Here is a 27,878-nt window from a genome sequence, read left to right as displayed (position 1 = left end):
GAAAAATGCTCTAAATCATTACTGACTAGAAAAATGTAAATTAAAAGAACTCTGAGGTACTAGCCCACACCTATCAGAATGGTTAATATGACTGAAAAGGAAAAATGATAAATACTGGAGGGAAAAATGAGACATTAGCGCCCTGTTGGTAGAACTGTGAACTGATCCAAACCATTCTGGAAAGCAATTTAGAACTATGCCCACGGGGCTATAAAACTGCATGCTCTTTGATCAGTAATATCACTACTAGATCTATAAACCAAAGAAATAAAAAACAAATAGGAAAGGGACCTATATGTACAAAAATATTTATAGCAGCTCTTTTTGTGGTAGCAAAAAATTAAAAACGGAGTGGATGCCCATCAATTGGAGAATGGCTGAACAAGTTGTGGTATATGACTGTGATGGAATACTACTGTGCTACAAGAAATAATGAGCAGAATGTTCTCAGAAAAATCTGGAAAGACTTAAATAAAATGATGCAAAGTAAAATAAGTAGAACTAAGAGAACATTGTACAGTAACAGACAAAGAAGAATTGTGAATGACTTAGCTATTCTCAGCAGTACCATGATCTAAGACAATTCTGAAGCACTTATGATGAAAAATGTTATTTACTTTCAGAGAAGGAACTGGTGGAGTCTTGAGTGCAGATCAAGGCATACTTTATTAAACTTTGTTTTTCTTGCTTTTTTTCTTTTTTGGTCTGTGAATGCACACACATAACCTATCAAATTGTATGCCTTCTCTATGAGAAAGCAAGGGAAGGAGATAGGGAGAGAATTTGGAACTCTAAATAAAAAAAAATGTTAAAAATTGTACATGTAATTGGGAAAAACTAGAATATTAAAAAAACCAAAATATTAAAAAAATAAAACTTTTGAACTCTAATCAATGCAATAATAAACTATTATTCCAGAGGATTAAAGATGAAGTATGAGACCTATTTCCTGAATGATAAATGCAAGAAATAAAATGTGACATACATTTTTGTATGTGGCCAACATGTAAATGTGCTTTGCTTAACTGTATATTTAATACAAGGGTTTGTGTTTCTTTTCTTTTTCCTGATGAGAGGCAGGCAAAAAAAAATGCAAAATACAATTTTTTTTAAAGTTAAAAAAATTAAAGGTTATGCAAAATAGTACTAGGACAATTATTTACCTATAAGATGACATATCCAATATCTTTTAAAAATCAACAATTTTCAGTATTTATTTTGTTTACAAATACAGAGATATACAAGGTAGAAAGGAGTTTGGTTTGACTACCTGTGTGACCCTGGCTAAATTCGTCCTCAAAAAGTCGAGTAAGTAGTAATGAGAAGAACTGTTACCCTGCATGTGATTCTGACCAAAAAGGAGGTGGTTGCTTAAGTAGAAAAAATGGTAAATTCTAGGGACACGTGTCAAACCATCTTAAGATACGTGACAGAAAAGAGTAAAGAGAAGATGGGAAGGAAGGAAACTGTCTCAGCCTGTTGTTTATGAATCTGACTAAAATGATAAAGTGACGACATGAGTCAACAGACTTTCTTGTCTGTTTGCTTTAAATGAAGAAGATCTAGGAAAACAACAAGATTTTGGACAGAGATCAATATGAAGTTAACTATGGCAGAGTTAAGCATTTAGAGAAATGGCAAGGAGGATCCCGTGACTTAAAATCACCAAAAGAAGTTTACTAAGGGGTACACAGAAAGCTCCCAAGATGAAATTCTGAAGATGCCAAGAGGAACAACTCCAGCGAGGGAGAAGAGGTGCTAGAGACAGATGTAGATACACACAGAATGCACTGGTTAACAGTTTTAAAATACAGAAGATGAAAGCAAAGGCAGTTAAGGAGGTGGCATGGTCCTACAAGAATAACGTGAGCAAGACTAACATCCAAAATGAACCCAGAAGGACAACTAAAGTGAGTTTTATAAAAAGAGAAGGATCAAAGAAAGATGAATATAATGTTCAAGGCAGTTAGGATGATGAAAATGAATGATGAAGGAGGGCAGAGGCACCAACCCTTGTTCTGCTTTTTTGCTGCCAAGAATGGCCCTTACACTGGAAAATTCAGAATGAAAATGGCCAATAGGTAGCTGACACCTGAGAAAAGTGATGAGACAGCAAAGAACATCAAGAACTTGCCTTTGAGTATTGTTTCTGACATCACTGACTGAGCCTCAGTTTTTTCATTTGTGAAAACTGGCATAATAAGATTGTATTACTCCCTCACAGGGGTATTTTGAGTTGAGTTTTCTGCAAACTCCAATTCTTCATATATAGCAAAAATACATACCTTAGATTAAAAGCTGCTGATTTAGGAGAAAAGTAACATATTAGTCAATAAATTCATACTACAGGAGTTTGCACAAAGTCCTTGCAAATTGTTAAACTTTAATAACTTGGAATATAGGTAAGATAAAATGTTTACTGTAAACTGTATTCTATGACTAGCAGATGTGAAGTCCACATCTACTAGTCAAAGAAAACTCCTAAGAATTCTGTCAAACTCGGCTGTTAAAAGTTTATAGTTTTTAAAATTGTAAGGTATTAATGAGGACCCTTCTCATTTTCCAAAGCACAAACCTCAAATCTTCTTCATCTCCCATCTCCACTCCAGCTTCCCTGAGCAAAGCCAAAGCCTCACAATACTCTAGTCTCAAGGTTGGCTCCAAAAACTTGAAAGGTTCGCATGGGAACTGCTTGTTTACTGTTTGAATCTCAGTTTGAAACCTATGAAGAAAAAATATTTTAATAATAAGGCTTAGATGAACATTAATTTTCTCCCCACAAGATGCCACTGTTGCAATACACAAAATCATATTCTGAATCAGAGTACAGACCAAGAATGTTATGGACAAAAAGTTATCTAAGTTAATATAAAACTTAATACAAATACTTTATGTTAAATTTTTAATGGAATTTCTCACACTTAAATCATTTGTCGTCATGACCACAGCAACAACTTTACAATTAAGATTTCTTTACAACCAACACCCAATACTGGTTCTTTTCAGAGTAAAAGTGTGTGGGCTTTCAGCTACCTTAGGACTTGATCAGGAAGCATCCTAACTAGTAAAACTGGTATATCGATGGTAAAACAACCATTTCAAAAATTTTGAAGTTCTACTCTGTCAATACCAACTGGAAAAAACAACTAAGAATTTAAGAACATGAATTTTTCTAATCCAGCTGTTAAGAAGCAGAATTTTTTCCGGAGAGGTATAAAACCTCATTCTTTCGTTATAAATATAGCTACAAAAGGTATATAATTTGACAAACATTATCTCATCAATAGCCCACTGGAACTTTTGCAGAAACACAGATGCTAAGCCAAATGATTAGTTTCAATAATTAAGTTCTTCAAACTGGATTCAAGGTATGAATGTTATATCAAAAGTCCGCATATCAGCTATTGTCCATCAAAAATAAGTCAGTTGATTAATCTAGGTTACCTGATTTTCCAATTTATAATGCTGACAGAAATTTAAAATTATTGTATGGCTTATCTAAATCAGGCTTTTATTTTAAATGGCCACTACAGGTTAACAAATGGTAAGTATATATAATGAAGACAAGTTAAATATTACAAATTTATTATATGATGAATATGTATCCTTTTTTGGGGGGGGGAGAGAGATAAACTAAAGGAGGGCAATGATAATGGTAGCTAGTTATTTTCTAATTTGTAAATGGTTCTTTAATCGTTGATTGATTCAAATCAGATTTATTAAGGAAAAAAAACATGATGAGCTGGGAAAATACCAAAGCAAATTGCTCCCTACACTGCCCCCTCCAAACCCAGAAGCTTAAATGGTTAAGGTACCAATTCTACAATTTTAGAATACAAATTTTTGACTTGCAAAAGTGAAAAGGCTCTTCAATAACGGTAGATCTCTTAACTATAGCTAGAAAAGGGGCATTATGAGTTGTACTGAATTCTAAAACAAAGACTTAAAAATAAAACACGTAAGTATTTGGCAGTATGGGAGTAAAGGTGAGTTGGGGGATAGGGGATAGGGAATAGGGGTAGGATATGAGATCATTCTATAATAAGGCAATGAAGACTGCTGGAAAATATCTGTGCCTATGCTAAGTGAATAGCTATCCTAGATCAATAATTCATTTCTGAGCCCTTGAAATTACTTGCTTAGGTTCTCCTGAGAACAGTCATAGAAACTCATTAACACTTTTGTTGCCCCCTCCCATTCTTACAAGTTCCCTGCACTTAGATATGAGGGAAAAGGGGAAATAATTAATTTAAAGATGAAGGACTTTACAGTGAGATCCCTATCCATAATCCACATTGGACACAGGGAGCCTCTCAGTGTGTGTAAATGAGTTGGGATGTACCTTCTTTCTCTTGGAGCACCAACACCAGAGTTATCGGGCACAGCCTTCTCTACAATGTGGATAATGCGGAAGCCAATGCTAATATTTATATTGGGGAGACCAGCTATATTTAAGCTTTGCCTATGGTTAATGAGAATGTGATTGTAAACAGAATCACTTAGGGTTTTATACAAGGAAGATTTGGGGACAAAAGTGAGGCCTATATTCAGATTATATGGTATTTAGTATAGCCCTCTTCACTGATTAAATCTAACTATCGAAACTTCATTTACACCATTTGATAGTGGTAGCTTAAGTATCTTTTATGTCAAGAGAGCCCTTCTTTTTCTGAGACACTTATACTAAGAAATTAAGGAGGTACAGAGAAACATAAAATACTTACCTTTCCTGAAGTCCTTTAAATATTTGTACCAATGTGTCGGCAATTTCATCTACTACTTCATGGTAATGGTAATTAAAAACCATTTCAATATCCAAACCAACAAATTCTGTCAGATGTCTATGTGTATTAGAATCTTCAGCTCTGAATACTGTAACATTAAACAAGGGTTATACTATAAAAGGTGCCCCCAAATTTGAGGAAGATGACTAACAGTAAATATATTTTATCTGTAAAGGGGTCTAATGGCTTCCACCAAAAATTTTATCTACGTAGGGGCTTAGCCTTGAAGGAATGATTTTACCTAATAGCAAAAAACATGACTTCCAGAGGAACATGTGAACATGGTGAGGCAACTGGAGCCCTGACTCTTCTACCTCCCAGCACCTAAACAGAAAATCCTGTTCCTCGACTAGACTGGTATCTTCTCACTCCTAGACTTGGATTCCAAGCTTAATTTTGTCTCTGTCTTTTCTCATGTTATTTACTTGAACACTCTTCCCACTTCTTTCTTCATATCCTACCCAATCTTCTACACTGAGCCCAAACACCATCTCTACTTCTCAAATGACTCTTGCCTGTAAGTATGATACGTATTTCATCATAGTCTGGATCACCATTTGTAATGCAGTATGAGAATTTATTCCCAGGATTCATGATTTTGGGAGAGGCTGGACTAAATTTCCTGCCTGTCTGTCATTTAAGCCCTTTTTTTGTTCAATATGTTGTCCTGATCAGTGAAAGGATGCTTCTAATACCCAAAGCATACTATTACTTTGGTTAAATACATTTCTAAACTATAATTTTTTTGTTCTTCAGTCGCTTCAATCATGTCCAATTCCTCATGATCCCATTTGAGGATTTCATGGCAAAGATAGTGGAATGGTTTGAGATTTCCTTCTCCAGATCATTTTATAGACGAGGAATTGAAGTAAACAGAGTTGAGGGACTTATTCAGGTTCACACAGCTAGTAAGGCTAGCTGTGGCCAGATTTGAACTCTGGAAGATGAGTATTCCTGATTCTAGGCCCAGCACTCTACCCATTGTGAAATCTAGCTGCCCCCAAATTATAAACATATATACAGTGCTAATCAAATAAAATCAAGCTGGTCAAAATCTTACCTGGTCCAATACAGAAAACCTTTTCAAAATCAGCACAAATACACATCTGTTTATATAACTGTGGGGACTGAGCCAGGTAGGCATTGCTTTTAAAATACGATACAGTAAATACATTGGCTCCTCCTTCACTGGCAGCTGAAAAAAGTACAATATTCACATTACAATAATAGGGCATAAACAAACTAAAGAATAACACATATGTAGCCTCACAAGAAAAACAATTTAAACTTAAATTTTAAACTTAAATTATTTACCGTTGCATGTATTTACAGATACATGCAAAAGTCAGGACTTCTTTTTAACATAAAGCAATCATTTAAGCAACCATTTTCAAAAGTATAATTAAAGTATTAAAGTATGAGAATTTTATGAGATTTCCCTGTTTGTTGTATTTAGTAATTTTATGAAATAGTATTTACTCAAACAAATAGGATGGCTGCAACACCAGTTTTGAAAGAAACCCAAGTAATGAAAATAGTTCTTGATGCAATTTACTTGCTGCTTTGTGGAATATGCAATAATGCTTCACTTTAAAACTACTTTATATCACATAAAACTTCTTAAAATAAGGGGAATGAGTTAAATTTGGTGGAAACACATTGGTGTTTCAATGATAAAAAATATTATGGAGAACAGACTTCTCAAAAACATAAAATAAGAAAAGTGAAATAATAATACTAAGTTTGAATTACCTTAGCCAACATCCTACCACCTCATTTATATCCTCATAATTGAACCCTGGGAGGTAGGTGTTATCATTATCCCATGAGGAGACAGAGGTAGAGAGATGTAAAATGACTTGCCCAGGGCTCCAAAGCTTATTAAGTGTCTTAAGGTTAGATTTAAACTCAAGTCTTCCTGACTGTAGGGCCAGCATTCTATCCCCTATACAACCTCAACTTTGGGGCACTGCAATTTCAATTTTGCAAATTTAAAGAAATACCTGAAATGATTTTGGGGGTTTGAATTTCTACAAACCCTTTGTGAATTAGTGTTTCACGGAAGAGGTGGCAAATGCCAGACTGGAGACGGAAGATTGCTTGACTGGTTGATGTCTATAAGAGAAGTAAATAATGAATTTTAAAACAATTTAATGGATAAATTGTATTTTGTCTGTTAAATCAATAAAATAAGACTGAAGCACAAAGAAATCATTACGGGTAAAATCAAACTATAAGAGGTTTCAGGAAAGTAATATAATTTTCAGCAATTAATAAAGCACCCATTCCATGCTGATGATGTCTTGAATTTAGAAGCATACAACTACTTCTATTTCAAGTAAAGGATGAAAATGCTAATTCAATAAGTAGGATGTAGCACTGACCTGTGCATCACCTGATAAAAAGCCAGCTTAAGAAAAGCAGATTCTTAAAATTTTCTTCTTTAAGAAATTAAAATTTATACTTTAGAAAAATTGCACATTCTTCCTTCACTGAAAAATTTTCATGTATCCAAATAAAAACAAAACCACCAGTACACATTCATCCCATTTATTACCAGCATAGATACTGCTACTTTTGCACAGTCAAGGCCAAAAGGAAATTGTTTTGCTTCCAAGTTATTTTGTATAGTTAAATTTAAAAAGTGAAGATGGCTGCATGTGAAAAGATTAAATAACTTATGATAAAGCTATGAATGGCAATTTTAGTAACTACTGGTGACACTCTATCATACTTGGAAAAAAAAGAACAACACTAAGTTGCCCCTCCCTCCCCCTCGATACCTTTTACTTTCTTATGCCTCTACTCTAAAATGAACATTAACGCATTAACTAGCTCTGTTGATACATTCAGGGCTAAAGAGGTCAATGCCATCTGCACTGCAATTTCTGTATGTTTCTGGCTCACAGGTAGTTCAGTTGTATGACGAGTTTTCACAGCCAAAAGCATGCCAGGACCAATGGTAATGGTCTACATCTTAGGGCTTTAGCCACATATATGACCATTAATCCAACCAGGCCAGTCACGTGAATGGGATGTAGCAGCAAACCTGAAGGGATTTTACTTTAATTCTGTGATCTCATTAGAAGGAACTTGAGAACTGGCTCATTTACAACACTCTAAACTTACAGTCTCAAATGTTTTTCAAACAGTTAATGAAGGGCTATACTGCAGTTATTCCATCTTCAAACTCAAATATGCTACTAATGCTACAATTTTTCATAACCATTTAGTATCTGAGTGAATGTACATATGTATTACTTATTCACATTCTAAAGATATGCTTAAATGCACTTACTAGATAATTTTTCACACAAATGAGGAACAGTTTAAAAAGATTTGCGTCACTCATCACAATGTTTACTTGTTCATTTTCAAGGTATATGCATTTTCAGTAAGAGAGAGACACTTGTGGTTTTCACTTTATATGTGGTTTTGTGACATTCTTTTTATCCAATCAAAACAAACTACATAATCTTGAATTCAGAAAGTTCAGTAACCCATTTAAAACAAAAAGCTGGTTTCACCTTCACTGAAAAAAGAAACATCTTTACCACTTAATTAGATATAAACCATGTAAAATTCATGGGCATTTTACTGCCACACTTTCTTTTATTTAGTTAGCCTAACTAAATTCATTTTGGCCTCTTGCCAAATGGAAGAAGTAAGGAGAGGCAGCATGGCACAATGGAAACACCACTGTATTTGGAGTCAGAAAACTTGGGTGCGGAGTCCTCGTCCTGTCAGCTGTAGAAGCTTGGACAAATCATTTCACTTTTGTGGGATTAAGTTTCCTTACCTGTAAAGTAAACTCTAAGGTCCCTATTCTACGATTCTGGTAAGTCAGCTGTGACTCCTCTTAGTATTGATATTTCACTAACTGTGTTTCTACAACATCAACAGTCTACATTCTTTAACTGGAATATATTAAAAAAAAATTTGAGTTAATGGGAACAATGGAGATGTCAGAGTAACTTCTTCCTTGTTTTTCCTTGGTTATACAGTAGTTAGGCTATTCTACTTTCTGTCAAATATTTAAAAGATGAAGAAAATCCTGTGACTGATTTTGGGAATTTTCATTGCTTTCCTTGCTGCCTGGGGCCAAAATGGCAACCACTTGTCTCCCACTGCCATTCAGAAATCACTATCTGCTTTGGACTCACCCAGCTCTATAGTCCCTTCATGGCCAAGGGTCCAGGTAGGTGGCAGCTACCAATGACAAGGAAAAAGCAGGTACTCCACCAACTAACTACGTTGCTGGCTTGGGCCACATAAAAAATACCAAATTCAAGAGAACACAAATGGTTCTTTTCACAGAAGTTTTTTTCCCATTTTGAGTGACTAACAACTAATTTTTTTCCCATTACAGTTGGAGAATGTGACCGTTAAAACATCAAAATGATGCAATTTCATACTGCAGTATAAAATGAATTTGTAAAAGAAAGTGCTTTTAAGCAATGCAACTGTACATGTAAGCCTGGTCTTTAAAAAAGTTTGCCATTTTATCATGGTGCTAAGAAGTCAGAATCTGATTTTTGTTTTTAGCTGGTAAGATGAAGCACAATTACCTTAGATACCTAATTTCACAACACCACACAGGTTTCAACTTAACAGTAAATAAAAAAGGTAAACACATTATAATTGTATTAATATTTATATGTTAACTTTTAGAGAGTTAATTTCACACATCTACAATTTTTTCAACTTTCTACTAAACATAAAGGCATACTAAACAAAAAGGGTACTTTGGTATTACAGGGAAAATGTCATGTTTTACACAAAGGCACACAGCCTTTGGGAACAGACATTTCTAGTTACTTACTGTCTTATCACAAATAGAGAATAAGTTTGGGATTTAAAAATGTCATAAGGTAAAAAATACGCAGTTATTTAACTAAATGAGGAATATACTCCTTAAAGCTTAATAAGAGTTCTATGATTAAATACTGGATATGTTTCAGGAGGTACTTGTGTGTGTTCGTCCTTTGCTGCCAAAAAAGACTATGCCATGAGAGAAATAATGACATGACTTGCACTTGACTTTGTACTGAGTGAGAGAGGGCTATGCAGGTCACCAGTCTCACTTCTCCTCCAGAGTCATCTGAATCCTGTGACCAGATATTCATCAGGATGACTGGAGATGACCCAGGATGAGGCAATTGGGGTTAAGTGACTTGCCCAAGGCCACACAGCTAGTGAATGTCAAGTGTCTCAGGTGAGATTTGAACTCAGGGCCTCCTGACTCTTGCATTGGTGCTCTATCCACTGTACTACCTAGCTGCCCCCTTCAGGAGGTATACTATAGATAACTGGAAGCAGGGAACTTGTTTTCTTTACTTTTTTTTTTTTTTTTAAGGGGTCAGGTAGGTAATTTTTTTACTTTAAAGATCCCCTTTCTCTGAAATTGGTTCTGTAAGATGCCTACCATTCCTTATAGACAGGAGACCATTTTTCTATTTTACAGCAAAATTTCCTAAAATATGGGCCTTTTTTCCTCCACTAGCGATTTATTAAAGTAATGTTATTAAAATTATATTGGCATTCTGAGTGAATCACAGACAAATCTTAAGAAAAGGAAGGGCAAGTATTTGATATTCAGTATAATGTATTTCCCTGAGGACTTGTGCAACTATTTGAAGATATAAAAAAAGGGGACAATCTTCTGGTTTTTCAAGAGCTCTAAAAGGAGACAGGAAAATGAAAACAATTTCAATCTTTATTACTCAGTCTCTAGTTCTACTAAAATCATTATACTCCCCACAGCCTATTACTTTTATGTTGAGGGAATCTTGATGCTCTAAAAAACATTTATAGTTTGCCATCTTAACTATACTCACCATAGCTTTTGTTTGATACTGTCACACAAAACTTCCTGTCAGTTTAGGGTTAAATGCTGCACTAGATCCTATAATTTTTTAAAGTCATATGGCATAAAGGAAATGGGAAAAGGGCAAAATAATTTTGAATTAATATCTGAAATGTATTTCAAGAAGCTCCTGAAGATCAAAGTGATATGGAAATTTGTTAGGCATCAAACCTAAGACACTATAAGCTAAGGCAGTTTTTAGCAGGAAAGTGTTTCAATTGCTTTTTGTTTTTGTTTTGCTATTGTGTAACTGTAAAGAGAAGTCCTATAACACTCTAGGAACGTATGTGCCCCAACACTCCAACATATGCCTAATTCTAACGGATGAAAGGGAAACAGTAAATTACAGATAAAAGTATATGACTGTTACGTACATGCATGCTAATACACACTAGTTTTTTCTGGCATCATGAAACAATTTCTATTGGTTGGTTTGGTTTCTATGAACAAGTCTCACCTGCCTTCCTCAACTACTCTAGGCCATAATTGTCTCCTCCCTATCTCTTAACATCTGTAACATTTCTCCATTCAATAAAATTTACCATATGATTATAGGCTCGCTGACATTATTCTCAATTGTTGTATGAGTTTACATTTTGTGTCCATCACAAAATCATGAGTTTTTTGAAAGCAGGGACATCATCTTCCGTATCTTGTTCTGTAGTGTTTGGAATATTATGAGACACATATACCTGTTGACTAAATAAGACTATTCCCAGAAAATGAAAACCTAAGCAGAAATGTCCTGTTGTGGTTTTGGACACATGAACTAGATGTGGCCTGTGAGATTTTGCTGAGCAAAAACCAAACACAGTGGCAATTTTTATTCATATTTGCTCAGTAGCAAAAAAATTTGTCTTAATATTTTTTCCCAGGTCAATTTTATGTCAGTTCACTGAAGATGAGAGCCAAAGAGAAAGAAAAGGTAAGGACAGATGAGACAAATGATAATTTTCTTTTCTTGTTTTTATCTTATCTCTATAAAATCTTGTTTAAAATTTTTTATTTAAGTTTTCAACATTCATTTCCATAAAATTTTGGGTTCCAAATTTTCTCCCCATCTCTTCCCTCCTGCCACTCCAAAACACCTTGCATTCTGATTGCCCCTTCCACCAATGTGCCCTCCCTTCCTTTATCCCCATCTCCTCTCCTGTCCTGCAGAGCAACATAAATTTCTATACCCCATTACTTGTATTTCTTATTTCCCAGTTGCACGCAAAAATAATTCTCACATTTGTTCTTAAAACTCTGAGTTCCAACTTCTCTTCCTTCCTCCCTCCCCACCCATTCCCACTGGGAAGGCAAGCAATTCAATACAGGCTATATATGTGTAGTTTTGCAAATGACTTCCATAATAGTCATGTTGTGAAAGACTATCTATATTTCCCTCCATCTTATCCTACCCATTTCTTCTATTCACTCTTTTGACCCTGTCCCTCCCCAAGAGTGCTGACTTGTAATTGCTCCCTCCTCCCATTGCCCTCCTTTCTATCATCCCCCCCCACCCTGCTTATCCCCTTTCTCCCCTACTTTCCTGTAGCGTAAGACAGGTTTTCATACCAAATTGAGTGTGCATGTTTTTCTTTCCTTGAGCCAAATGTGATGAGAGTAAGCTTCATTTCTTCCCTCTCACCTACCCCCTTTTCCCCACCACTGGAAAAGCTTTTTCTTGCCTCTTCTATGAGAGATAATTTGCCCCATTCCATTTCTCCCTTTCTCCTCCCAATATTTTTATTTTATTTTTTTTAGATATGATCCCTTCCTATTCAACTCACCCTGTGCTCTGTGTGTGTGTGTGTGTGTGTGTGTGTGTGTGTGTGTAATCCCTCCAACTGCCCAGATACTGAGAAAAGTTTCAAGAGTTACAAATATTATCTTTCCATGTAGGAATGCAAACAGTTCAACTTTAGTAAGTCCCTTGTGTTTTTTCTTTCCTGTTTACCTTTTCATGCTTCTCTTGATTCTTGTGTGTAAAAGTCAAATTTTCTTTTTTGGTCTGGTCTTTTCATCAAGAATGCTTGAAAGTTTCATTTCATTGAAAGACCATTTTTTCCCCTGAAGTATTATACTCAGTTTTGCTGGGTAGGTGATTCTTGGTTTTAATCCTAGTTCCTTTGACTTCTGGAATATCATATTCCAAACCCTTTGATCCCTTAATGTAGAAGCTGCTAGTTCTTGTGTTATCCTGATTGTATTTCCACAATACTTGAATTGTTTCTTTTCTGGCTGCTTGCAATATTTTCTCCTTCTCATTGGCTTTCTGGACCTCTTTTGCCAATTGAGTTAGCCTATTTTTAAAGGTGTTATTTTCTTCAGCATTTTTTTGGGTCTCCTTTAGCAAGATGTTAGCTCACTTTTTGTGATTTTCTTGCATCTCTCTCTTGCATCTCTTCCCAATTTTTCCTCCACCTCTCTTACTTGATTTTCAAAATCCTTTTTGAGTTCTTCCATGGCCTGGGATCATTGCATATTTATTTTGGAGGTTTTGGATGCAGAAACCTTGACTTCTATGTCTTCCCCTGCTGGTAAACATTGTTCTTCCTCATCCAAAAGGATGGGAGAGAATACCTGTTCACCAAGGAAGTAACCTTCTATAGTCTAATTTTTTTTTCCCTTTTTTTGGCATTTTTCTAACCAGTTACTTGACTTTTGGGTCCTTTGTCAAAAGTAGGGTGTACTCTGGGCACCTGTAAGATCTCAGTTCCTCCAAGGTGGCATAATCAAAGGAGAAGAGTTTACTTCCTGGCCAGGTTCCTGGCTGAGATTCAGATCAGCTGCTCAATTCCCCCAAGGGCTTTAAGCTGAGTGCTTCAACAATGGAGGCTGGCTGTTGCCTGCTGGGCAGCACCACAGCTGCTGCTACTGCCAGCCTGCCACTGCTGCCACCTGGGGCTGAGGCTAGGCGAGGACCTTGCTCCCTTTTCACGGAAGTGAAAAAGCTCTCTCACTGATCTTTGAAGTGTCATTGGCGCCTGTGGGTTGAGGGATCCGTGAACCTCTGCTGCTGCTGGTGATTCTGCCCCCGAAGCCTGCTCTGGCCAAGGCTGGGTTGTGCTCCACTCTGCCTCCAGTGCAACAGACCTTTCTGGTCGGCCTTCCAGGTCACTCTGGGCTGGAAATCCCCTCTACTCTGTCGTTCTCTGGCTTCTGCTGCTCTGTAATTTGTTGAGAGTCTTTCTTTACAGGTATTTTATGGGCTGTGGGGGAAGAGCTTGAGTATGTGCATCTTTCTACTCTGCCATCTTGCATGGTAACAATTTTCAACTTAGGAAGGCCCCAAATTGGAATCTGTAATATTCTTCCTACATTTCCCAGGATTTCATGATTCCAGGAATCATAGTTAAGTCAGAAATAAACTGTTTTTTTCAAAATTTTTCAAAATTTTCATGTTTCCAAGTCAATGCTTACAAAGATTAGTTGGATCTGATTTTAACTCATCAGTGGTTTAGTGATATGCACTGGAATGATACTATCACATAATAATGCTTACCTAAAACTAGAGAATTACATAATAAAGTGTCTTGAAGCATAAATGAAGAAAAGTATGTACAAACAAAACACAATATATGGCTACCAAAGCAAAAATACCTGATAGCTGGGCTTGGGGTTTTTTGGAAAAGGAAAATTGGTCACATGATTACTACTAAGGCTCTTAACAAATGTAAAAAGTGACATAAAAAAGAGAAGAGAACAAAACAAGAGACTAAAGAGTCAAATAGGAGCAGATCTGATTATAAGGATGCAAGAAAGGAAAATAATTACAAAGGGTTTTTAAAGGTAAAAAAAACCAGGTAGAATAAATGATGAAACACAATAACAAATTCCAAAAGGAGGAAGATGTGGTTAGGATATTAAGAAAGAAAGATGACACTGATTTTACATCAATGATGAAACCACTGAACTTTTCATTTGCAAACCAAACCAGAATCTGAAGGGAAAAAGAAGACCAATAAGACTACTGCAAAAAACCACTAGCACCAACTACTTTTGCCATGTTAAATTATTGAGTCCAGTATTTCATGGTCTAGCCAACATCAAAAAAACTTTTAATATCAATTTAGCACGTCCATTTTAAAACTGGGTCACAACTTCCTTTATGAAAATTTATTAATAAATAAAAACAAGAATTACTTCTCAATTCATCTTAACATTAAACTACATGGAAGACAATATTGATATGATAAACTGAAACTCAAGGAAACTTACAATCTAGTAAGAGATAGAAAACACATACACAAACTTTAATACAACTCAGAATATAGTGAAAAGAGGAATTCCAAAAAAATTGGTGAGAGAAATCACCAAATCACTAGATTTGGTGAAAGAAGAAAGGTTTCATGGAGAGGGTACCTTAGCAAGGTCATTATAAAGAGAAGTATAAGTATGATAACAAATAAAGATGATAGGGTTTGGTGAATTGAATTTAACGGTGTTGATGGGGGGAGGAAGAATCCTAGGCATGGATGAAAGTGTGAACTTCGGCAAAAGAGTATATGAAGATATCAAGAATGAGTAAATTAATTTGGTGAAAATGTAGAGCATGCCAAAGAAATCACCGTGATAAAGTTGGAAATGCAGATTAACATTAAATTACAGAAAAACTTGAATGTCACGCCACAAGAGTTTCCACTGTATTTTGTAGAGAACAGGAAGGGAATGAAAGATTTTTGAGTGGTGGCAGCCAGAATGAAGGATACAGATTCAAGAGACAGAATTAATAGAACTGAAAGGACATGATAACTGACAATGTGAAGATGAAGGAGAGGGAAAAGTCAGATGACTTAAATTTCCAGGCTGAGTAACTGGAAGGACAGCAGGGTCTCCAAAAGCCAAAGGAAGAAAAAAGGACAGGGAGGAAGTTTAGATAATAGGTTGTACTAGATGACCTCTAACTTTCCTCTCAATTCTAAGATGTCTTGACTGGGGATGCAAGATTGGTTTTGAACATTTGACACTGAAGTGTTGCTAAGACATAAAGTGAAAATGAGAGGCTGAGAACGTACATTTGGGACTGGAAGTCATTTACATAAAAATGATCCTTAAAGTCCTTTGAGTAGCTAAGACTGGTAAGGAAAGAGTGTGTACATGTATATGTATAAAAAAAGAGGGCCAAGAACAGGACTGTCATATTTATAAGTTAGGGAAAGGATAGACATTTTAGTAAAATCAAGGAAGCCAAAGGAAGGAGGGTGAAGACTGAAGAAAAAAAAAGTCACTCTATTTGAAGACTCTTTCAATGGTGGTACAGGGGAAGCCACACAGCAAGGTTCTGTGCAATGAGTAAATAGTGCAGAAGAGCTGAGTTTAGATCAATCTTTCTTGAAGTCTGCCAGTGAAAGAAGTTAAGTAGATAGAGAGTTTACAGATGGTCAAGGGAAAGTCCTTTTAAAGCATTGGGGAGACATTCCTTATCAGTTATGTTCATTAGAAAATATAAGATAGCTGCTTGACTGGAGTAGGTGTCAAAAAGAAGTGTGTACCTTGATTAGTTCTGTTTAGCTTCATGTCCCTTGGGGGGAAAAATATCTCTATTTCCACATTTTCTGACACCTTCAGATTTTATCTGGATAAAGAGGCAGCAAAAAAGTAAGCTTGATGTATTACCTTATTCATCTATAAGTAAATGTCTAACCAGCTAATATCCCAAAATACCTGTTCCTTATGCCTTTATCTTTTATGTACTTGCTAGTATACGGGGTCACCAATCTTGGCTCTCGCATGGCTTTGCCCAGTTAATAAAAATTCAACAATATGGAAAAAAAAAAGAATCTTACCCTAAGATCGATGACTCTGTTATCTAGTCTTGTATCTTGATTAACAGTAGCTCTTCCTTCCTAAAAACAGATCAATAAAAATTTTCTTGAATTAAGACAAAAAATTTAATTAGAATTATCAGAGTCTTTTATATTTTATTAACTTTCCCCAACAGCTTACAGACTAGTTATTTTTTTTTAAAAGGGCAGTTTGGAAGTATAAAATCAGAAGCACAGAATAGTTGTGCTATAGCCATTGGAACAGAACAAAAACAAAAATGATGATGATGATGATTTGCTAAGATGACTGAAAGCATGCCACATCAATTGCCAAATGGAATGACACTCAATTTCTTTGGGAGGTACAATTGATGGCAATGGAACCTCCTTCATCAGTACAGAGCTAGAGTTAGAATAAAGGGAGTATAATGACATTGCTATTTCCAGACCCTAAATTCAGAATTACTTCCATTTTTATTCAATGTACTGGACTTCCTCACCCAAAAGAATGGCAATACCTGGGGAGGAGGACCAGAGAAAGGCTAGTGATGAAAAGGGACAGGGCAGGAAGAGAAATGAGAAAAAAAGACTTGCAAAGTTAAAAAGGAGAAATGACACTGAACATGTGGTTACAGATTCCTTTTTATAGGCCCTTTTCTATTTCATGGAGTTATTTGTCATTCATAATGAATTTCCCTTTTTTGGATGTAGTAACTCCACATTTCTCTGGTAAGAGCTAGGTTCCAAGGACTACAATGACCTCAATGGTTTGGGCAGCACCAGGAGATTAAAAAAAGGTAGCACATGACATGAAAAAAGTTTAAGATAAATACAGGCTGATCTTAATGTTATAATAAAGTATCATGCCTTCAAATTGTTTCTAACTAAAAATACAGGCTAAAGTCAGTTATTTCTAAGACACATTTTTTTTACCTCTTCTCCCTCTATTTCAGGTCGAATTGCATCATCCAGCTGTAAGGGTAGGCGGGGTTCAGCCAAACTAATTACATAAATCTGAAATTGAGATAATACCACAATGAAGGACAGAGAAATATAGCATATTATGTAGAAAACAGCCTACAGATGGTAAAATATGAAACACTATTTGCATAAATCTTTAACTGAAACTGAGGAAATCTAACTGAGCAGTGTTCGAACTCTAAGCTACTTATCTCCACTTTAAAGGACCAATTTAGCTCAGCTACATTATTTCTCCTATTTCCACTAAAATTCATATGCTTTCCCCAAGTCTCCTTTATTTCCCTTCTACTACATCTTATGTTCTACACAAGGTAACTGCTATTGTCCTTTTCATTCTAAAACCAGTCTCTGCCACGTCCCCAATTTTTTAACACTCTATTGACGATTCATTATCTGAAAAACAAAAACTAAACCCAAGTATTTTTAACTTCTCTTGAACACATGGTAAAACAAAGCTCTTCTGGTTAACTCAAGGAAAAGAAGTTCCAAACTTGGCACTGTTAGCTTTGACAATTCAATAATAGAACAGAATAGAACACCAACAAAGGATTTTTCTTCTACTGTTTTGACTGGTCTAAATAGCTATACTTCAAAATGTCTAACATTCTATAAATGGTATGTTGATAGAGTACTACTGTTCACTCCACACGTAGAGAATTAGATGGTGACAGTTTTTAATTTAAAAATAAATCTAAGTTGAGAATCACAGAACATCAAGTCCAATCTTCTCCCCAATAAGAATGCTCTCTATAACATGATTCCCAAAGGTAGTTATAATGCCTTTGCCTCAAGTCCTCTATTGGGCAGAAGAAGATGGGTGAGATGGCTCTAATTTTTAGGAAGTTTTTTGTTACACCAGGCCTAAATCCACCTCTTTGCAGTTTTTACCTACTATTCTTAGTTCTGTCCTCTCAAATAAAACAGAAAAAGTCTAATTCTTCTTAAAGAAATCAGGCCCCCAAATCAAATCCCTCAAATCTCTTAAGTCTTCCCTTTCCCAGTTCTTTCAACTGATCCTGTATCTCATGATTACAAGGTAATTCGGCATCCTAGTAGCCCTCTTCTGGATGCTCATTCCTAAAAAGTAAATTTGTCATTTGTCATTCCTAAAAAGTAAATCCCAGAACTGAATATAATAGTTCAGATGTGTTATAAACAGAGAAGAGTACAGTGAGACTAGCATCTCTTAAGACCTTACAATAATATTAGCCTCTTTTAATACAACCTAAAACACATTTGCTTTTTTTTGGTTGCTGAGTCATATTGAGCCTGTTTTACACAAAGCTTCAGACCTCTTTCAGGTGAAACGCAGTATTAACCAAGTCACTTTTAATTAAGACTTGTGAGGCTAATGTTTTAAACCCAAGAATGAGATTTTATATCTATTAAATTTCAATGGATTAGTTTTGGCCCAACATCGTACTCCGTCAACATATTTTTGGATCTTAACTGTCATCTTATGTGGTAGTTATCTCTTTTACCTTTGTATCATTTATAAATCTGATAAGCATGCAAATTATAGATTTACATAAATAAAGTGACCAACATGTTACATAGCACAGGGTGCCACACAAATCCTCAGGCCACTTTGCAAAAAGCCCTCTTTATAAATTGACATTAAACATCGTTATAACTGTTTTTTGAGTCAGACCATTCAAACAGTTCTGTCAATCTACCTAGCTGTCAAACTGTTTGGTACACAATGATTCATCTTTTCCAAAACAGGATGAAACTTTATCATTTGATTTTTATCTAGTAACATGTCAAGAAAACAGAAAGGGAAATAAGGTTTGTCTGGCATGACTCATTCTTGCTCTTGGTGATCCTTACTTCCTTTTCCCCGACTAGCCTTTTAATAATGCTTCAGGATTTAACCAGGAATAGAAGTCAATCTCACTAACTTAACAGTCTGTGAATTCTACTCTCTTGTCTCTCTTTTTTATTTTTCAGGGAAATCAGGATAACAGCTACCCTTCTCCAATGGCATAGCAACTCGTTCATATTGCAGTTTTTCAAATATCACTGACTGATTAAGCGATCAAATATGTCACTTCTTTCAGTACCTCTAAACATAGCTTACCTGGGTCAAATGCTCTTTCTACTGCTTTTCCCTATGGATTTTGTTTCAACTCCCCATTAGTCACATATTATTCTGCCCTTTACTGTTCAAAAAACCATTCTCTTTGGCAGAATACATGAAAGAAAAGTAAGAATTCAGCAGTCCTATCTTCTTTCTGTTATCATCATACCTTCTATCCTAACAATCATCCTAATATACCTCATTGCAGTCCTTAGCTTTTCTTGCCAGGCTGAGTTTTAGTGCTCAGTACTACTCTTAAAAAGTCATGCCATGATTTTATATTCAGTCTCTATCTGTCATTCCATTCCCAGTGACTCTCTTTTAAAAATTTAAGCTGGGTAGATTAATTATCTGCTGTTTGCATCCACATCAGTCTTTTAGACAATTTTCTCTTTTTCTGCCCTTTGAACGAGTTTCTTTGTGTCTTCACAAATATGCTTTGAGTTTTTCCAAATATCCTAAACTGACTTATTCCTGTTGAATCTTAAGATCCTACCCATCTCCATTTCCTGAACCCTTTCAAATCAGTTTTTCCAAAAACTAAATTCTTAGCTTTTCTCTCCTCTAGCACAAGCTCTAAGAAAGAAGAGTCACTCTCCCTAAGGTTACCATTACTTCTTCCTTGTTGGTAAGGACCTAATCCACATTTAGAATTTCCCTCTGCTGGTTTCTCTACCTTTTAAAGGATGGAATTCTCATTAAAGTTAAGAAATAATTAGCACCTGTCCTTTTGGTAAAGGGTTCTAGCAAATGTCTAGATAACTGAAATATTCCACCACTACTATATCATTCCTCTGTGGCAGGTTTTGATCCATTTCCCAAACTCCTTACTAATTTCCTTTCTGTAGCATACTCTAATAACAATATTGCTTTTGTTTGTACTTTTTTTAAAAATTCAAATACGCTTTACCATAGCTCTCTTCCTCAGTGCCTGAACTTCCACAAGCATATGTGATACAATATGATACTATTCTGTCCCATTCTTTTACCTACTTGTTCCTTGTAAAAAGATATTTCAAACAGATTCTATCCCACAATATCTCAGTGATGTCAAATTTCCCTCTATATTGATACCTGTACTTTGCTCATTTGTATTTAGACTTCATATACCACAGGCTTTATTACTGGATCCTTTTTAGATTTTTATCTCCTATGAATTTTGGGGCATACCTACAGCTAGTCATCTTTTCAGTTTAGGTTTTGGGTGTTTTTTTATCTTGGTGGATGGAAATTGCTTTCACTGCATTTTCAATAATAGAAGTGATTTATTTTAAATGCCTAATACATATGAATTCATGTTTTGCAATAACTTTTCAAGGTATCCTTTTATCATTCTCTAATGTCCTATTCTGGTGCATCACTTGGGGCTTTGAAGTGACCTGATTTTTTTGAAGACTATATCAACTGAGTGCAAACCTGATAGGTCAGTCCCTAGATAGCTAAAAAGTTTTCCAAGTGTAAAACTGACGATATTCCAGGTATTTGTATCAGGATTAAGTGTAGCTAGGTTCAGAAAGGCTCATTATCAAGTGGGTCAACAGATTCTGAATAATTCTGGTCATAGAAACTAACTGAATCATCTCTTATGTAATAGTGTTCTGTATCAGTAGAGAGAATCATGCAGATGAAAATTTTATATCCATGCAATTCTGCAATTTAGATAATCCTGCATGTTATATAATGTATAAATATTGTAACATGCAAATATATTATTCTGTAATTGTATGAAGGTTACTATGGAAAATATTAAATATGTTTCCAAGAAGCTTATACTTTAAAAACATTAAATATGGCAAATATAATATTGTAGAAGGTGGGCTATCTTGGACTGGATATGTAGACCTATGCACTACTTTTCTTTTTGGCTAATTTAAAGTTAACTCAGTTATAAATTTCTTTTAGAAAAAAAAAAATGAGATTTAACCAAAAGGAGATAATCAATGAGCTAGGTTCTAATCACATACAAGAATTTATAAGAGCAAGGCATTAGAATTAATTCTGCTCATACAGCCCATTCCACTGCCAAAACAACGTCATATCTGGGGACCACTGGGAGGTGGGGGAAGGATTAATTAATAACAAGCACTTTATTTCTAAAATGATCTTCATTTGAAAGACTCCCTAGTTTAGTTCTGTAGTCTTCTTGCTCTATAATGAACATCTACATGGAGTCCATTTACAGAAACCAATCATTATATATCCCTTTGAATTTTTATGATCCAAAAATGTTTTTGTTCTCGTGCTATCTTTTTTTCTGTTGTGTTCAACTCTTCATGACATCATTAGATGTTTTACTGGCAAAGATACTAGAGTGATCTGAGAGTCCCTTCTTCAGATTATTTTACAGATAAGGAAACCGAGGCAAACAGGGGTTTAAGTGACTTACTTAGGGTCACACAGCTAGTAAATGTCTGAGACCTGATTTGAACTCAATAAGATGAGTTTTCCTGACTCCAGGTCCAGCATTCTGTCTGCTGAACTACCTAGCTGCCCTCAAAAAGTTAGAGGATGATTCAATTAAATTTAGTAAGTCTTAAAATGTAATAAGATGAACTAAATTTTGTCTAATTTTTTCTAAATTTTAATTGGTCAGAATTAGTTATTAAGTCTTGGTACAAACCATTAACCCACAACACTATATCACTGCTTGGGAAAGCAAAAATTAAAAATATGTTTTGTTCATGTTAATAATAAAAAACTGGATTTTATTTTTTTCTATGATGAGAAAAAACTGTAGAATCATACCATTGTATATTGATTTTTTAAAAAACATACATCTGATGTGAGAAACTATTAATAAAAATTACTTAAATTTATTTCAGTGTACAATCTTAATTTTTTAAAAAAACATTACCCTTTGAACATGAAGCTCGACATCTTGCTGTGTACAGCTTCCAATTTTCTGATTCACTTTCCTCACAACACCTTCTACATCCACGATGCTCTCTTTGTTAATGCTGTCAATAAAACAGTAAACTTTAAATTCTCATCAGGTGTTAGTACACATTTGGACTCCTACCCTCAGAAAAAAGTACTTAATTTCAGAGATGTCATAATTTAGTGACTGTGAGATTCTGGAACATAAGAAAAAAACAACTAAAAACATGTAATTTTGAGAATGGGGAAAGCTTTTCTGTCAATGACCTGTTCTTAGATGGCTGACTTAATACTAAAATCAGAATTATCTGCAAAAATACAAAAGACCACATAATATATGGAAAATTAATTTTATAATTGTGAAATTAAATATACACATATGTGTGTGTATATATAAATATAGTCTATCTCTGGAAGCTTATTTTGGCATTTGGTTGTTGAGAGGTATTCAGCTGAAATTATTTTAAGGTGGTCCTATTCCCACTGTCTTTTTTCCCTTCATCCCAAAACATTCCCTCCTAATTGTTACCCCTTTCCCTTTGAGGTTTTACTCACTAGTTCCTTTTTCTTTCTTTTTTCCATCTGGTTATATAATTCTTCCCCCATTTTTTCCCTCTCAGTTAAATAGATGTTCCCTTTCCTCTCATCCCCTTCAACAAGTCCTGTTCATTATTTAAAAATTCATTTTTTCACACCCTTTCCCAGAGAGGATTTCTTTATTACTTTTCTCTTCATTATGCATCCTTTCTATCTATTCAAGACCCTCATTCTCGGGTTCATGACCTCTATAATTATTTAGTCTCTCTCCATTCTCTGTATTTCTCATGTAATTAAAACTTCCAAGGTGCCCATTCTGCAATCTCCTCCCTAGGGAGTTTCTTCCATTGCTTCTCCTCCACCGTGCCTCACTAGAACAATGCCAATTCTTTTTTTTTTAAACTTATTTAGTATTTTATTTTTCCTGTTACATATAAAAACAATTTTAAACATTTGTTTTTAAAACTCTTGAATTCCAAATTCTCTCCCTTCCTCTCTCTTCCCTGCCCCTCCCTCCCACTGAGAAGGCAAGTAATTGGACACAGGTTATATATGTATGTAGTCATACAAAACACTTCTGCAAAATAAAACATAGACCCCCCCCCCCCCAAAAAAAAATCCTCAAGGAAAACAAAGAATGTAAAAAAAGTATGCTTCAAGCTGTGTTCAGACACTATCAGTTCTTTTTCTGGAAATGGATAGTATTTTTTCATCTTAAGTCCTTCAGAGTTGTTACTGAGAATTGCTAAGTCATTCATAGCTGATCATCTCACAAAATTGTTGTTACTTTATACACACTACATTTCACTTTGCATCAGTTTATGTAAGTTTTTTCAGGTTTTTCTGAGAACATTCTGCTCATCATTTCTTACAGCACAATAGCATTCCATCACAAATACATACTACAATTTGTTCAGCTGTTTCCCAAATGATGGGCATCCTCTCAATTTCCAATTCTTCGTCACCAGAAAAGAGCTGCTATAAATACTTTTGTATGTATGTGTCCTTTTCCTTTTTTATCTCTTTTTGGATACAGGCCCCAATAGTGGTACTGCTAGGTCAAAGAATATGCATGGTTTTATAGCCCTATAGGTAATATCCAAATTGTTCTACAGAATGACTGAATCAGTTCACAGTTCCACCAACAGTGCATTACTGTCTCATTTTCCCCACATCTCCAACATTTGTCATTTTTCTTATTAGCCAATCTAATAAGGTATAAGGCAGAACTGTTTTAATTTACACATCTTCCATCAACAGTGAGTTGAAACATTTTTTCATATGGCTATAGATAGCTTTGATTACTTCATCTGAAAACTTTGTATCTTTTGATCATTTATCAATTGGGGAATGGCTCTATTTCACCCTGTCACTCCTCAAAAGTGTTGCGCTTCTGACTACCTTCTCCCACAATCTGCCTTTCTATCAGTGCACCTCTCCACCACTCCTATTTTCCTGTAGGGTAAAAGAGATTTCTATACCCAATTGAGTGTGTATCTTATTCCCTCTTCGAGTCAATTCTGACAGCCTCAAAAACTCCTCCCTGGATCCATGTCCTCCCATGCCCCTAAGTGTTACAATTCCTTCCTTTCCCAAATTAGAATGGGTGGTCTTTTCAAGTACCAAATCCCTGAAACAACAACCAGCACAAGGTCCCTACCTCCCCCGACAGAACATGTCTTTTCATCTGTGGGAGCTCCTACCACCAAAGCAAAGCCTCCTTCTTCCACTTCCGCCTTCAACCTTTTTCATTTCCTTCTCATCTACTCCCCCTGCAGACTCCTTTCTTCCTGCAACCACAAGGGTCATTTTCCCTTTGTTGCTAGCCCTTGATTTGAGGGGGCACCTCATCTTTCCTTTTATCTCCTGTTCCTCTCCCTCTCTTTCATGTGCCCCCCCACTTTGCTGTAGTCCCACCAAAACCAAACCAAACCCTATTCACCCACAGACCAGGCGCTGTGAGATGCTGTCCTTAATGTTGCAGGCAGCAGCATCTTCACTGTTACCTCCAGCTGACTTATGCCTTCACCCATGTCTTCTTGTATCCATTTAGAAAAAGGTCTCACTGGTTTTTCTGCTGTCATTCTGCTGCTCTTATTTCCTTGGGAGCTTCATTTATTCACCCCTTTTGCATTTCTGTTGTCTGGGGTGTTCAGGAAGCAAATAATCTCTGTAGGGCTGATTTTCTTTCTAAGAATGCTTCAAATACCTCATATGTATTGAATAGCCATCTTTTCTCATTTATAGTTAAGCTCAAATTTGCCAAGCAGTTAGGTCATTCTGGACTCTATCCTGAGCTGCATTGCTTTTCAGAAGAATACATCATGATGTTCACACCTACATTTTCTGGTAAGTGCAATGTTTGAATGTCTTTTCCTTTGTATTTGAAAGACTTTCTCCTGATTACTCACAGAACTTGATATTTTTTAAATTTAATTGTTAAATATAACCATTATATATCTTGGAGTCTGCAATTATGTTTTTTTTTTCCTGGAGGCAATCTATGAATTCTTTCAATTGGTTATTTCATTTTCAATGTTTAGAAGTTCTAGGGTGTTCTCTTGTATTATTTCCTGCACTTTGCTGTTTTTATCTTGCTCTATTCTTCTGGGAGCCCCATGACCCATAGGCTGTTTCTATGCATCCTATCCTTAAGAGTAGGATGTTTTGCTTGCATAGTGAGCACGTTGTATTTTAGTGTTGCTGTTTTTTTGCTTCTTTTCTTCTAAATTGGTTTTTACTTCTGTGTATATGCATTTTTATTCCAACATTCCCTTTTGTTTCTCTGATGAGACTTGACATCACTGACCCTAGTTTTCCTATTCTGCCCATTATTATCATTTCTCTCGAACCACTGAGGAACATCATGTTGTGATTCCATATTGTCCTCTTTTTCCTTTGTTTTACAGCATTTCTTCATAGATGCCTGAACACATTTGCTAAATTTGGATGCCATATTTTCATCTGCTGTTAATATTTCTCCTGTTTATTTATCTGCTTATGTTCAAGGTCTTCTGAGTTTTCTTCTTCTTGAGATCTTTGGTAATTTCAGTGAAGCCCCATTTCCCCCTATTGTTCACTTTCTGACTCCCTTCCCTATAATGGCAGTTTCCTTGGGGGCTGGATTTCAAGTGTCTCAGCTTCCTCCCAATGGGCAATTCATGGTTTATCAATCTAAGTCTCTGCCAAATACCTTCTGGAAGGACAGAATTGGCCCCAATGGATGCTGAGCTCCTTCCCTGTGGAATGCTACATTATGCTTGCCCATTCCCTAGAGTCCTAACCCAGTCTCCTGTCCTGCTCCCTCTGTTCCTCAATTTTCTGGCCTGGCACTCCCAGTTTAGAGAGCTGATGTGCTGGTGCTACAGGGTTGATTTCTGTAATTTGGCTCACTGAGGTTCTGGGAGGAGGTGGAAGTGGAGTTCGAGGCTGAGGTCTATTTCAAGTCCAGACATGTGTCCTGCCCTTTTCTCTCTGACCCTCTGTTCTTCTGCAGAAATTTTCTGCAGCACAAAACGCTGCCCACTGTGGTGCTGTGGCCTACAGCTGGAATATTCACAGCACTGAGGTTGGTGGTAGTGAAGAATTGAGGTGTGGGGTTGGGTTTTGAGTCCTTAGTCACCCTGAGTTAAGCCTCTTGGTCACAGTTGTTCTTTCTACCCTAACTCCTATATTTATTCTAAGAGTCTTGAACATACAAGACAAAGTTCCCTCAAATATGTTTTCTCTTCACTCAATTCCCATTATATATTCTTGTACTCCAGCTATATGCTACACAAAGGGATGGTCATATCCTCGATCTTGCCAGCACCCATAAGATTCTACTCCCTACCTTTTGTCCTGACTGTAATGTCCAATACTTCAGTACCTTTCTAGGCCACTATCCCCTCAATCCTTCCTTCAAAGTCTCAATCCCTTGGTGAATCAGTTCAACTCCACGTACTATTTTTTACTCTTGAATTCTTTGCTCTCTTGTCATATTACCATGTCTTGTCAAACTCCAGCCTAGATTTCTCTCACTATTACCTTCAAGCCTAATCACATGCTGTTGAATGGAGTGGGAGCAGATCCTGAAACCATGATGAATAGTTACACTACAAACTTGTGCCAGCAAATCACAAATGGGTCCTTATCAGGGTAAAGTAATCCCTTTCCTCCTGAGCTGATTCCCTATTCCACCTGCCACAGTATGTGTTCTTAACGTTTTCTTCCCCTTCCAACCTCCCACATTCCACTCCCTTCCCCCTCAGATGAGTTTTGCCTCACTCTTCACCTCAAAAATAGGGTAATTCACGAAGACCTTCTCACTATGCCACTCTTTCACCCCAGTCCCTGACGATGAGGTGGCCTTTTGCTTTCTGTAACTAAGTGATCAATCTTCTCTTTAGCCCATCCTCTATCTTCTCCATCTGACTGCCCCCACTATCATTACCGTTTCTCTTATCTTTCATCTTGTTCTGATAGATTCCTTCTCTGCTGCCAACTAGCCTACTCAAATATTTACTGTCCTTCAAAAAAATACTCATTAGCTCTTATTAGTACTCACAGAATTTCATAATATATGCTAGTGAGATAAAAGGCAAAGTTGCCTTGGCTTTGTGTAGTTTAAAACACACACTCTACAAAGAATACAAGTTTCACAGTGACCTGACTGGAGCATCTTCTAGATGTACAGATTGAAGATTATAATTAAAAAAACCATTTCTCTTGATAGTTATTCAGACAAAAGCTTCTAGTTTACTTAAGAAAGTGAAAGAAAAAAAGAAAGTGAAAGAAAATGGAAACGAAATAGGTGGTAAAGAAACTTTTACCGTGTATTGGTTGGTTCAACAGTTTTAAAAACCAAGCCCAACTGCATAACATTAAAGATACAGACAAAGTAGCTAAATATAGTGAAATTTTGAAGAGAATAATCAAAGATGGTGGAAAAGTAAGCACAGAAAATTACTGAGATGTAATGATGATGATGATGATGATAGTTTGGGATATGTTGAAAATTG

At 35.9% G+C, this 27,878-nt stretch overlaps 1 protein-coding gene across 1 annotated transcript in view; it reads right to left on the bottom strand.

Moving 5' to 3' along the window:
• The window catches only part of DARS1 (aspartyl-tRNA synthetase 1), a 76,215-nt gene that overhangs the window by 9,963 nt on the left and 38,374 nt on the right, over positions 1-27,878 (bottom strand). Inside the window, exons 5-11 of the mRNA XM_072613208.1 lie at positions 22,319-22,421; positions 17,337-17,417; positions 16,425-16,484; positions 6,788-6,899; positions 5,845-5,979; positions 4,725-4,872; positions 2,576-2,722 (exon numbers count right to left, since the gene is read on the bottom strand). Coding sequence (XP_072469309.1) covers positions 2,576-2,722; positions 4,725-4,872; positions 5,845-5,979; positions 6,788-6,899; positions 16,425-16,484; positions 17,337-17,417; positions 22,319-22,421 — 786 coding nt within the window. The remainder of the gene's footprint in view (positions 1-2,575; positions 2,723-4,724; positions 4,873-5,844; positions 5,980-6,787; positions 6,900-16,424; positions 16,485-17,336; positions 17,418-22,318; positions 22,422-27,878) is intronic.

Source organism: Notamacropus eugenii, chromosome 5, assembly GCF_028372415.1.
Source record: "Notamacropus eugenii isolate mMacEug1 chromosome 5, mMacEug1.pri_v2, whole genome shotgun sequence".
Lineage (NCBI taxonomy): Eukaryota > Metazoa > Chordata > Mammalia > Diprotodontia > Macropodidae > Notamacropus > Notamacropus eugenii.
Note: the sequence above shows the minus strand (reverse complement) of the source record. Positions and strands in the feature narration are given on the sequence as shown.